This window comes from Prionailurus viverrinus, chromosome A1, assembly GCF_022837055.1.
Source record: "Prionailurus viverrinus isolate Anna chromosome A1, UM_Priviv_1.0, whole genome shotgun sequence".
In the NCBI taxonomy this organism is placed as follows: domain Eukaryota; kingdom Metazoa; phylum Chordata; class Mammalia; order Carnivora; family Felidae; genus Prionailurus; species Prionailurus viverrinus.
In genome coordinates this window covers 196,313,873-196,326,808 of record NC_062561.1, presented here as the reverse complement: position 1 = coordinate 196,326,808, position 12,936 = coordinate 196,313,873, and the positions used below count along the sequence as shown (strand labels likewise).

At 47.4% G+C, this 12,936-nt stretch overlaps 1 protein-coding gene across 2 annotated transcripts in view; it reads right to left on the bottom strand.

Moving 5' to 3' along the window:
- Positions 1–12,936, bottom strand: part of GLRA1 (glycine receptor alpha 1) — an 81,673-nt gene that overhangs the window by 42,694 nt on the left and 26,043 nt on the right. For both annotated transcript variants that reach the window (XM_047849023.1, XM_047849032.1), the window contains exon 2: positions 5,611–5,738. In XM_047849023.1, the coding sequence (XP_047704979.1) occupies positions 5,611–5,738 (128 nt within the window). The remainder of the gene's footprint in view (positions 1–5,610; positions 5,739–12,936) is intronic.

The following is a 12,936-nucleotide window of genomic DNA, read 5'->3' as shown; positions in this document are numbered from 1 at the left end:
GTACAGAACACCAGAGGCTGAGCTGAGATGTACTTTCATTAACACAGGATGATTCATCATCCTGCCATATGGTTGAAATCCCTTCCCCAAACCCCATCGGCTGTCTTCTAATTTGTGGCTGAAATGCATTTACGGCTACAACATTTGGAGGCCATCTTGGGAATCGCCAGGAACAGCAAGTTCCTCGCCTTGAACTTATGAACCAAGAATGATTGCCTGAAAGGGCGTTGATGGGAATTATCAGCTGAGGAATCCAGAGGGAACCTCCAGGGAAGTCCATAAGTCTTTGTTAAATACTTGCTAGGCAAGCTTTTGAATTCTACTGAAAAGGAGAGGACACAAATGGCGAGATATTTGCTCTTTGGGATCTCATTGTTAGGGGACCTCTGTCCAGTTGAAGCCCAATCTCTTCATTTTATAGTATTAGTTGTAGCAGTTACCATTTACTGAGCATTACAGGGTTCACTGCTGTGTTAAGAGTGTTACTGATATTGTCTCATTACATCCTCTCGACAACTCCATAAGAAGACATGGTTATTACCTCCATTTTGCAGATGAGGAAACATAGGCTTAGAGAGGTTATTTGTTCATGACCACACAACTAGTAAATGGTGGAGCCAGGGTTTGAGTTCAGATTTATCTAATTCCAAAGCTGGTGGCTCGCTATACTTGGAGGAAAGAGGTTCGAGGAAAGGAAGGGGCATGCTTAAGGTTACAGAGTGGCAGAATCCAGGATTTTAAGTGCTGGGCTTCCACATGAGCTGACAAGGGGACCAGTATAAAATAGCCAGAGAGGAATGTGAGACTACGGGTTAAGATTGCCATAAGCAATAGGGGTCTAGGTATGAGAGAGGTGCTGGGGAGCAAGTCATTAGGAAAGACTTCAGGAAGGTGATAAACCTTGAGCTGACCTTGAAAATGGTAATACTTGGATGAGAACTCATAATCCTTCACGTGAAGATTGCAATGTGCAATCTGTGAATTTTTTTCAGGTCTGCTTTCTTTTTGATCCCCATGAGGTCCTGTGGGAGCCGGAAAAAATTTATCATCCCTGCTGTGGAGCAGAGAGTTTTAATAAACTTCCTTGGGTTTATTTAGCCAGCAAGTGGTAGAGCCAGGGGTCAAATCCAAGTTTTCTGATTGTGGAAAGAAGGAAGCAGACAATCCTTGTGTCCTCTGTTACCCCCTCCCTTCTGTCCCTCTTTAAAAAGTAGCCCAAACATTTTGCCCAAACTCAGCCAAAGTTTCCTTCTTTTCAGAAATCTCGGTGTGTAGGAAGGGACTCAGTCTTTGGTGGGAATCCAGGTTTTCCCTCCAAGGGAGTGCCAGTCTCCCTGGGTTTTCGATAAAGCTCCAATATGCACTGGCTACTTTATTTAGGCATGCCTTTTCCTGTTTCTGGGTAACAATTTCCCCCTCAGTCTGGGACAGTAGCTCTTGACCTGGGTAGACACTCTGAGCTCCTTTGGTTTGGAATTCCTTTAAGGAAGTTCTCCATTTGAATTACAAGGTTACAGGATTTCAGGCCTGGAAGGTTTTCTTAAAGGTCACCTAATCAATTCCTTCCCAGCCTGCTGTCTGCAGTAGAATCACCTGGGGAACTGGTTAAACTGCAGATTCCTCAGCCCGACCCCAGACCCAGTGAACCCAAATCCCTGGAGATTAGCCCAGACACTCTTGTTTAACAAGCTAACTTGGGTGATTCCCATGTACAGCCAAGGTTAGGAACCATTGCTATAATGGCACCAGCTACCCATTCAAGGCTGAGCACTTGAACACTTCCAGTACTGGGGAACTCATTTTGTCTTGAGCAGCCCTTTCCATAGTTGGGTACTTCTGTCTGCTAAAAAAATTCCCTTATGCTGAGAGGAAGCCTGCCTCCTTGTCACTACCACTTCAACGAAGACCCATTAATTTTTTTTTTTTTTTTTTTTGGTCCTCATTTAGACTCAGACCGGGCTTTTCTTTTCGTTCAGTCGCATACCATTAAGATGCCCCCAAAAGTTATTGCCCATGCCTTGAAATGACACACCCAGAGCCCCCACCCAGGCCCTGCAAGTGTGTGGTGCTGTGACTCCCATACAAATTAGATCCTGATTTATGTGTGTGAGAGGGTACCAGCCGAAGGGACCCCATGGGGGAGGTGCGGTTCATTGATATAAATCTGAAATTAAATTATCCTTGAGAAAATTACAATCTGGCTGCCTTTGGCAGCAGGATAATGTATATATTTCATTAAATATTAAAGTTTAATTTTGCTTTTGTGTATGTGTTTGTATTAGGCTGTGCCCCTGATCCTGGGAGCCATTATCCTACACAGAGTCTTAGAGAAGATACTGAACATCAGAGCTGGAAGGGCCTAGGTCCTACTGGATCATTTTACAGATGCAGAAACAGGCCCAGACATGTCAAGTGATTCTCTCCGGGTCACGCTATCGGGTCGGTAGTGGGAGGACTGGACTCCGATATTAGTGCTCTGTACTTCCATATAACGCTTTGCATTGCCACGGTGTTCTGCAGACTCAGCCTGCTGTTCCCAGCCACCCCTGCCTTCAGGAGATTCAGGAGCAGGCAAAATTTCTGGTGCTTGAAGGAAACTGCTGAGTGATTAATCACTCTGTGCAGTTTTCAAACAATGCAGGCCTCTTCCTCTTGTGTTAGGGTCACAGGGGCCTTATCTACATGGCCTTTTCAGGAGCTCTGTGGTTTGTATGGGGCTGTGGGGAATCTTCTTTGTGCCTGAGTGGGAGTGTGAAGGGACCATGGGGCTCGGGGGCAGGGGACACTTCATGCCAATGTTTCAGCTCTCACCACAAGGGAGAGTGGAGAAAACTTGCCTCCTAGTTCTTGGGAAGGGGAGGTGGGGAGAGGGGTGTTCTCTCTCCTCCCCCAACTTGGAGGAGACTGAAGCGGGGAGAGACACTGCAGGTTTGGAAAAAGTCTAAGACATTTTCTAGTCCTGTAGATTTGGGGCCCAGATATTCAAAGTAAGGTTCTCAGACTGGGGAGGAGAAGGGCCCTGCTTGATTCAATAATTTTTTTTTTAATATAATCTATTGTCAAATTGGTTTCCATACAACACCCAGTGTTCATCCCAACAGGTGCCCTCCTCAATGCCCATCACCCACTTTCCCCTCCCCCCCCATCACCCCTCAGTTTGTTCTCAGCTGATTCAATAGTTTTATAGTCTGGGTGAAATTTTACTCCTTAAAAATGTCCATTGATAGGGGCGCCTGGGTGGCTCAGTCGGTTAAGTGGCCGACTTCGGCTCAGGTCATGATCTCGTGGCCCGTGAGTTCGAGCCTGCCGTCAGGCTCTGTGCTGACAGCTCAGAGCCTGGAGCCTGTTTCAGTTTCTGTGTCTCCCTCTCTCTGGCCCTCCCCCGTTCATGCTCTGTCTCTCTCTGTCTCAAAAATAAATAAACGTTAAAAAAAATAAAAAAAAATGTCCATTGATAGGCAAATAAGTAAATAAATGAGTGAATACACAAATAAATTGCTAGCATTAGACAAAGAATTGAGTAAACGTAGCTGAGTTGAAGTCTTGACAGCATCCCTTGGGATGCTCTAAGCCTTAGCATATATTTTGTTTCATTCATTCATTTTTGAAAGGTTTATCGAGGGCCATCTACGTGCCACGTACAGTGCTATGCATAGAGGAAAGCTAACACCTCTACTCTGGATGCATACACGTCCAACACATGCTTTCCTCCTTAGGAGAGCTAGCCCAGGGCACTCAGGATGGAGTTCCAAGAGAGCCCACCAGGGGGCATGCTGGGCTGGAATTCCCGAAAACCACCAGCGGCAACGGAGGCAACCTGGTGGTCAGGTCTGTAATGTATTCGGTTTGGCCAATGGTGTTGCTAAAAGATGTGATTTAGCTGCCAACTTGGATGATTTGACAGCAAACTCCAGCCTCAAGTCTTCTCTTGGAAGGCCCGCTGCCCAGGGCCTGCATTCCTACCTGGCAGCTACTGTTAGGACCTGAGAAATGGCTGCTCTTAGGTGAACTTGTGCTTACTGGTTTTCTTTCCTTCTCCCCATCCTGCTTTACTCATGTGCCATACCTGATCCCCCTGGGCGTTTGAAATCGTGACCCTGGTGAAGGGCTTGGGCCCAGACCCTGTGGCCATGACCTTGGTCCTGACTTACCTGTCCCTGAGGGAGGCAAGGTCATGCTAAATGATGTTGGAAGGTATGGCCTCAGAGAAGGTGCCAGGGGAGCCTCACGGTAAACAGGAGTGGGAGGTGGGCCCCAAACAACCAACCCCACTTGCAGAGCACTGTGAGAAGGGTACTTGGAGAATGGCGAGTGAAGTGAGCAAATATTAGGAAGCTGTTATCAGCTGTCACATCCCTTGTTTGGTCTTGCACTTGAGCCAAAAGGAACAGTGCGGAAGGGCATTTGGAATCAAGAATTGATTAGGAGGCTGGCAGTTGGTCCTCGAAATAAGATTTCAGCAGGGGTACTGGGAGGAAGGCAGGCGTGCACAGGGAGCCCCTTAAGGACCACACCTGCGGAACTCTGTTCAGTAGTTTGAGATGGCCACAACTTCCCAGGGCATCCATGGACAAAGGGAGCTGGTTTCCTCTTGTAACAGACGTTAAGATCTCAGAGGACTCTGAGAGTTAAAAGAAGCTTTCCAGATCAGTTTGGTGAGGATTTGTAAATTGCACCCCCCCGCCCCCCCGCAGTGTATCTGGCTTGCAAACATGTTTTGCTTGAATTCACATATTTTAGGAATCAGGACATTTTGCATAAATCTTGATTTCTGGCTCTTCTTAGACTACTGGATGATCTGGCAACATGGGGCCCTCCCTCATTCCTGCAGGTAATTATGGGCTGGGGCTGGGGCTGGGGAGAGGCCCCCCGCTTCAGAGAGGCCTGCACCTCTATTTCTCCAGAATCGCTACAACTCCCTTTGGCCTTCCTCTTGGCTCACCTCACTCATTTAAGTAACCTGCCCAGTCCCTGTGGCCATTTGAAATCATGACTCTGAGTTAGGCTAGAACGTCTCAAAATTATATAGCAATCCCTGGGAACTTTCAGCAGATGCATTTTAGCTGGAAGTTTCTTCTCTGAAACAAATACAACCAGAGCTGCCTGTGGGGGGAAGCAAGGGTGGGCTTGCTCGCTATGCCCTCTGCTCCTTTTTGGGGCACATGGTGGGAAAAGCCTGAGGGCTCCGTGGAACATAGTTTATAAAAACCACAGATCCAGCCAACTCTATCACCGCAGAGATGAGGAAACTGAGGCCCAGGGACAGGAAGAGGCTTATCCAAGTTCAGAGTGTAAGTCTGTGCCTGAAACAAAACATGAACCCATTTCTCCGCGTTTGTCAATTGTCCATCATAACCAGAGGGAGCAAACAGGGTTTCACGCACATACTGACTCCTGGAAACCAGGGTACTGTCGAGCTGGATTCTCTGCAGCTTTGTTTCGGTCCTGGTGGGGAGAAGACAGAACTGACTAACGATGTCTGCCTCTGGGAGAGGAAAGAGTCGTGGGATTCATACCATGTGTTTACCGTCTGCGTATAATACCATGCTGCTTGCTTCTGTAATCTAGGAAAGCAGACCCCTGAGGATCTGGACGGAAAGTTTTCTCTACCTTTGAAGTTGGGCCTGATCCTGGCATCGTATCCAGAGGTTCTCCCCATGAGCTTATCCAGGAAATCCGAGGGTGACATAGGCTTGGGTGCGGAGCGGGCAGCGTCAGCCTCCTTCGAAGCAGCAAGGCTAAGAAGGGAGAGAGAAAAGCAGCGGGTTAATGATGGCCCTGTGATCCTATCCCCACCTTGCCCAGACCCGAGAACCACCAGAGTGTTCTCAGCCTGGGAAATAGGCAGTGTGGGTCCTTAAAGAGGAAAGGTCAGCTTCTGTGGTTTACTCGGCCAGATATCTACCAATGTGGGATCCTGGCAGACAGCTGGGTGTCTGATTGCTGCTGAGAAGCTGCCTTGTCTTCAGGCTGAGGTTTTGAGCAGTCATGGCTGCTGGGCCTCCCTGGGGAGGAGACTGAAGGGTTAACTTCCCACCAGGTCCAGCTCTGTATTTTAGGTCCCTGCATTCTTCTAGGTGTTCCTGGGGAATAGCACCACCAGACAGAATCTCAGAGACCTAATAGTCCAGCCTTTCCCCAGCGTCTCTCTTCAGAGTCAGAGTCACTAATTAAAAAATAATGTTGCCCAAGTCAAATGCATTTGGGAACAGAAATATAATCAGGCATCTGTACCTGGAGTCTTCTCAGAAGCTTTAACAAGCTTAGAAGCCTATCCGTATGGGACTACCATCTCATGAAACCTACACCTTAGAAAATGCTCGGTTGGGAGAATTGAGGCACAGTTACTGGAAGAGACGGACGTAGGTCTCAGAGTAAGTCAGTCTGCCTCGGTGTCTCAAGACTGGGGGATTTAAGATCAGACTGTGGGATGCTGCACAGTGTTTCTGTCCCCACCCCACCCCCATTCCTATGTGACAAAGTGGTTTCAGGTTCTCATTCAAGCCATAGCATGAACTACTGACGTCTGTCAACAGTGGCTGCTGTCCCCCTGCCACACGCTCAAAGGTGTACAGATTTCTAGAAAAGTCAAGATTGGAAGCTGAAGGGTTAAAGAACAATCACTTGGGTTGCTTTGGGCAACTGAGCTTTCCTAGTCTTGAAATTACACCAGGAGAGAGCTGGGAGCAAACGCAGACCTATCGTGTAGTGCTGGGGAGCAGGTACGTTGAGGAGGTGAACGCATAGATGAGCGTGTGCACGCACGTGTGTGTGTGTGTGTGTGTGTGTGTGTGTCGTGTAAGATGGGAGCTTCTGTCACCCAGCCAAGTACGACATTGCATTCCCCAAGGATCTGCACTCAACCTCTCTCATTCTTCGCCTTGGCTTGTTTCTGATATCACAGTTGTAACGGTTTAAGTGATCACCTCTAATGGATGATTCTCACATCTGTGTCTCCACCTGGCTGCTCCCGGAAGCCCCCTTTCCTCATTTGCAAACACCCGCAGGGCTCGTCTACCTAGCTGTCCTGCCTGTGCAGCAAATTCATCTCCCAACCTCAATGCCACGGCTTCCTCTCTGAACTTGCTCCTCCAGACCACTGCTCCCCGGACGGCACAGGTCCAGAAGCTTCAGGTCCCCATCCTCCAGGTCCAGAATCTTCAGAGCCATCATATCTCCTTGTGCCCTTTTCTCTCACATCCCCTCCCTTATCAGGTTCCGGACCATGTTACCTTGTAATATAGTTACTTGTGTTTGTCTTTGAAGACGGGGAATCATGGTGTTTTCATTTATCGTTTATTTGTTCTTTTAATCCCCTACTGTGCCTACCATGGTGTCTCAAGCATAATTGGTACCTAGTAATTGTACAGTGAATGAATGAATGAATAATATGCTACTTTAATTAATCAAATATTCTGGCTAATAGGGTATTCATAAATATTCATATATGGATTAACAACTTTAAAATCATTAGACTATTATCTCCAGCGATGAAGAATACTGAAAGCAATCTGGTATTCCTTTGCAGGTTCAGAGGGTATTTCTGGATTATTTAGACACTCCTATTTAGTAGATCCCCTCATCCATATACTGAAGAACTAGTTTTGATTGACAGGGTGAGGGACAAATGCATTTTACTGGTTTTGTGTGCATGGATGTTTGTGAGTTGGTGTGATGTGGGCAGGTTTCTGGATGTGATGTGTACAAGTGGGGAGATGTACATGGACGTGTGCGGGGGTTCGGGTGTGATGGAGGTGTCTGTGTATGCACAGTGGATTGTGTTACATGGATATGTGTGTGCAACCAGATGAACACTGACGTTCATGTGAGAGTGTGTTAAGCATGGCGTTCGTCTGTGTGGATGTGGGGTATGGGGTGTGAATGTGTCAAATGCTTTCGTGGATGTATAGATGTGGCATGTGTAGTGCATGTATGTGTTTCTGAAATGTGAGAGATAGTACAGAATAGTGCAAGAAAAGAGGAAAGAACGGACGACTGGAATTTATTCTGTCTCATTTATAAGCTGTGTGGCCTTGAGGAAGTTACTGAACCTCTCGGAACTTCAGTCAGTTGCCTCAGGTCATGTTAGTTTTACACAAGGAGTAACTGAGAAGGCACAGCTGAAAAACACCTAGGACAGTTCTTGGAACATAGTGGGCACTCAATATTATTGGCTTGCTCTTGCCTTGCTCTGTGTGTGTGTGTGTGTGTGTGTGTGTGTGTGTGTGTTTGAAGCAGTTCAGAGTCAGTCTGGGGGCTTCTTCTGGTCTCAGTGCCGCTTTCAGCCACACCACAGGCCCCGCGTGGCTGGGAAGTCCTGCCAGATGCCTTCTGTGGCCCTCGGTCAGTACCACAGTCCCAGCCTTTTCTCCGTTCAACACCAGACTCCTGGATGCTCTGTGGCTGTGGTGTGAGCAAAGGGGACCACAGGCGCGCAACTGGTGATTTACGACTTTTCTGCTGCTATAATTCACTTCTAGAACCTCTCTAGGAGTGGTGGTTATGAAGCTTTCATAAGCTCCTGTTCTCTCTCCTGCCCCTCCTCTCAGATAATAAGATTTGGGAACACAGTACTCCCTCCCAGCAGCTACTAGAGCACCAGCCCCCTCTTGGCCCTTAGGCCTCTTTCATAATCCTGAATCCTATTATGCCATAGAGTGAGAGAATGAATTCGCCCCAAATTATCCCCTACCATTTGCTGGTAGCAAAATGTGCCATTTAATACCCGAATCCTCCCCAAGCTGAAGAGTCTTCTGGTTCTCCTAGCTCCCATGTCTGCTGTACAGCATTTCAGTCTGGCTACCTGGCAGGTGACTCACTAAAAGCCCTGGCATGCGGACCTGAACTTGAGGGCGTGGAGACTCCGAGAGGTTAAGTAACTGGCCCTGGGTCACACAGCACTTTAATGAGAGAAGGGTTTAGAACTCAGATTTTTTTTAAGGGTCGCTTCATCTGAAGTCTACAGTGTATGGGAAAGGCTTATAAATTGGGAGGAGTGCCACGGGTGATGGCTGCCATTACTCCTATTTGTTTTTGAAGCTTGTTACATTCTGTGACATGCAGAAACTTCAAAACACGAGTCTGACTTCCAGCCATCCTGATACCCACAACCGAGTTTGCCACACTGAAAAACGGAGGAGAAACAGTCGTGGATTACCACCATGCCATCTGTTTTGTCAAGTGAGTCGCAGCGGAATTCTTTGAAATTTTGAGATTTGTGAGTCCCAGCTTGACCATGTATCATGTACCAGTGGGTTCTTTTGGGTATCAAAAATATGGGTTTTTTTTTTTTTTTTTTGCCTTGTTTCTATACCACCTCTGCTAGTCAGTTACAATGTTTCCTTAAATTGCCTCGCTTCTTTCAAACTTACTCTTTTTAAAAACAGAACTTTATATAGTCACGGCTTACAGATGAAAAAGCAGTATTGTTTGCCATAATAGACGCAACCACCACGGTGAGAACAGTGAAGACAAAACCAAAAGAGAAGTCTAAAATTCTAGCTGCATGCTGTGGCTTATCAACATTCAGAGCCCGAGCTTGCCCCAAGCCTCAGGGAGGACCAGTGAATATTGGGAAAAGGTTGGAGACGTGTTAACACCTGATTGAGACTTTCTTCTTGAGATAATGAGAAGAACTGAAAGAAAAATTTCTCAACAATAATTCACCTGTATTATGTGTGAACCACCCTCAAGCACCGCCCCTTTTCTTACCGCCCTAGACCCAAATATCCCTAATTCTTTTTCAAATACAAAGTCTCCATTTGAATGTCAAAATAGCCATGCCCCTCCACTTGATAATCAATGGACATTTCGGTCTATATTTAGAAAGCACATTTTGCACAGAATTAGTTCAAGGGCCCCCTATAGTAAATCCACGCATCAAGAAGCCCTTGGTGCACCTTTAGAACCACTACCCCTGGTGAACTTGAACCTTTGCTTATAGACTGTGAGCTACTGAACAGAGAAGCTGGGAATGAATCCGAGAAATGAAACATTTGATTGTTAGGATTTGCTGACCCTATAAGAGTATTTGGAAATGATGCAAATTGTTCCAGGGATTTACTGCAATGTAATGCAGTGAATCAGACTCAGTTTAGACAGATTTGATTAATAGTAATTTCAGAAAGACAGTGAGGTCTTCTGGGACCAAGTGTTCTGCCCCTCTCTGAGAAGGCTTTATGGCAAAAGCCACACCGACTGGAAAGAGCGTTAAACTATCACCTTTTAGCCAGGGGATTCGTCATACTGGGAGACTGTGGTACTTAAAGGACCTCAGTTTTGACTCCTAATGAAATGGACCATGGAAAGATCCAGGAGTAGGCGTCCAAGCTGGGGTCAGGGGGAATGGAGGCAGAGTGACCCGGTGAAGTGGGGGTTCTGTGACCTTCAGGGTGTCACTTCCCTTTGAGGCTTTCAGTTTCCCAAACTATAAAATAAGGGGGTTAGAATAATCTCTAAGAGTCCTTCTGGCCCTAGTGCATCATTTTATTAGTCTGTCATATTCCCTCCCCCCCCCTCCTTTTATACACATCTGGTCTTGGGATCTGCATTTGTCTGGAATCTTTTGGGGGAACGTGAGTGTGTTTGTGTCTTTGTTCTTCCCAATCCAGTTTCGAGATTTTTCTCCAGTGGAACGATTCATTTTTCAGGGATTTGTTGGAAGAAAGGCCAGATCAATGTTCAGGTTCTCCTCCTCCGGTTGCAACATCAATTGGACATAGGGAATCCATAGGGAGCTGTCAATCTGAATTTCAAATGAGCTGGGGTTGGCAGCCATACTGGGGAGAAACAACTTCAATTTCACCCTGTGAGGCACCACAGCACCAAGAACCATTCTGGGTTAGCAGAGGGAGCCCCCTCGACAGATTCCGTCTCCTTGGTTCAACACGCACAGAGGAGTCGGTCGGGAAGTCACGGGTGGGATAAGGGGAGGAAGGACAAGACGAGGGGCAGAGGACAGCCAAGGGAGAGGTGCTCAGGGCTGGAGGAGAAGTTGCAGGTGCAGCCTGGGAGGAGAGAGGAGGGGAGTGAAATGGGGAGAGGAGAATGTGCAAGTAAAGGTGTCTGAGGTGCGGCCAGTGCTAGGAGCGAGGGGTTCAGTGGACACAGGGGACTGGCACGCACCCGCACTTAATGCAAGGCGAGGGCTTTCCGAGAGGCTTTGTGGGGAAAGCGGTTTTTATAGTAGACCTTGAAGGCTGGGTGTAGAGTTGGGCTAGAAGAAATACGGGAGGAAGAGTGTTTTGAGTAGAAGGAACAGCATGTATCCAGTCTAGAGGTGAGAGAGGACTTGGAGAACTGAAAGACATTTAGTGTGTGTGAGGGAGGAAATGAGGGGGAGGGAGAGAGAAAGGGAGGGAAGGAGGGAGAGGGAGGGAGAGAGAGAGAGAGAACAATGATAAGAGGTGAGGAGGTTGGAATAGTAGGGATTGGACACCCTGGTCTGTGTGCTTACAGGTGGGTTTAAAAGTTTAGGGAAGAATTCCATCCCTTAATCCCTTTATAGTAGAAATAATCCATCCTGATTTCTCAGCTGGTTATACTGAATTGCAGCCTGGCCAAGCTTGGGAAATGGGCCCTCCAAAAACATCTCTGAATGAGGGGTGTCCGACTTAGTTTCCAGGCAACTTGTCCTCTGACTTGGGTCAGAATTCTATCTCCTTTGCTTTGGCAGGGAGGTTATCCAATGAGCTGCTGTTTATTCTGTGCAGAAAGCACCTGGTCAACTAGTCAAAAGTTGTTGGAAAGTCTGTTCTGTATTTCCATGGGCATTTACTTACTACAGGGTTTTAAAGGTCACTGTGGGACAGAGGAAAACAGTAAGGTGAGAGCTGGGGAGAATGGGTATAGTCATAGTTCCGTCTCTAACCACGTTATCTTGGGCTAATTCTTTGTCTTACATGGCCCTCAGTTTCTTCATCTGTGAAATGGCAGTTTTGCATTAGATGAGGCACAACGAACAGTTGTATGTTGAGTACCCACTCCATCCAACTGGTGGTGGCTGCTCAGAGAACAGCTCTGGGGCTTGACCCAGCAGGGAAGGTAGCAGGATGGGACATCTGTCTGCCAAGGGACTAGACTGTGGAGTGCTAGGTTGTCTTAGTTTCGCAGGCCCGCTTGCTCTGAAATCCTCCGACCCTTCTGATTAATTGAGCACCCACCATATGCGTAAGGTACTATGGAGGGGTGCAGGTGAACATGTCACTGCCTACAGAAAAAGCACTCCACGTGGGCAGAGTTTGTGTCTGTCTCATTCAGTGCTTGGCATGTGGTAGCAATCAATAATCATTTGTTGATGACTGGCCTTTGCCCTCTTGTTGTTCATTGTTGAGCAGATGGAATAGATTAAGCACATAAACAATTATCGAAGGTGGCCACCCAGCGTAGGTGGCATAATCGGACTGCTGTGGTGGTTCGGAGGAGGAAGGCAGTATTTCGGGGGAGGTGGGGACATGAATCAGAGAATTTTTCTGGGTTTTATGAAATTTTAGCCTCTGCACCTTTAGAAAGCTCCAACATTTGCCATTGCCCATGTTGCGCCTGTGGAGGGAAGCCTTCTTCAACCGGTGGGCCCTCCTCGGGATAGGAATGGGGAGAGGTGGTACGGTTGGCTCTGTGTCCTAGGCTCCTGGGAAGAAATGGGGCTGGCACTTTCTGTCCTTATGGACTGGTCCAGTTTCGTGTCCCTGCCTCTGACATCCGGGAACTTGGGGGTCATTGCACAACGTGGGTCCTGTCGGTCACCCTCAGCTTTCCTGGCTTGCATCCTTAGGCCAACATCTGGCTTCTCATGGCCAGCTGTGCAATTCCAATTTTATTTGATTGCAGTAAGGGGCTTAGGCTGGCCAGAGAGTGCCTGACATTTTATTACTCTCACTTCATGATCTGCTAAGCACCCCTGGGAACAGAATGTCAGAGTTGGCATGCTCTGAGCCC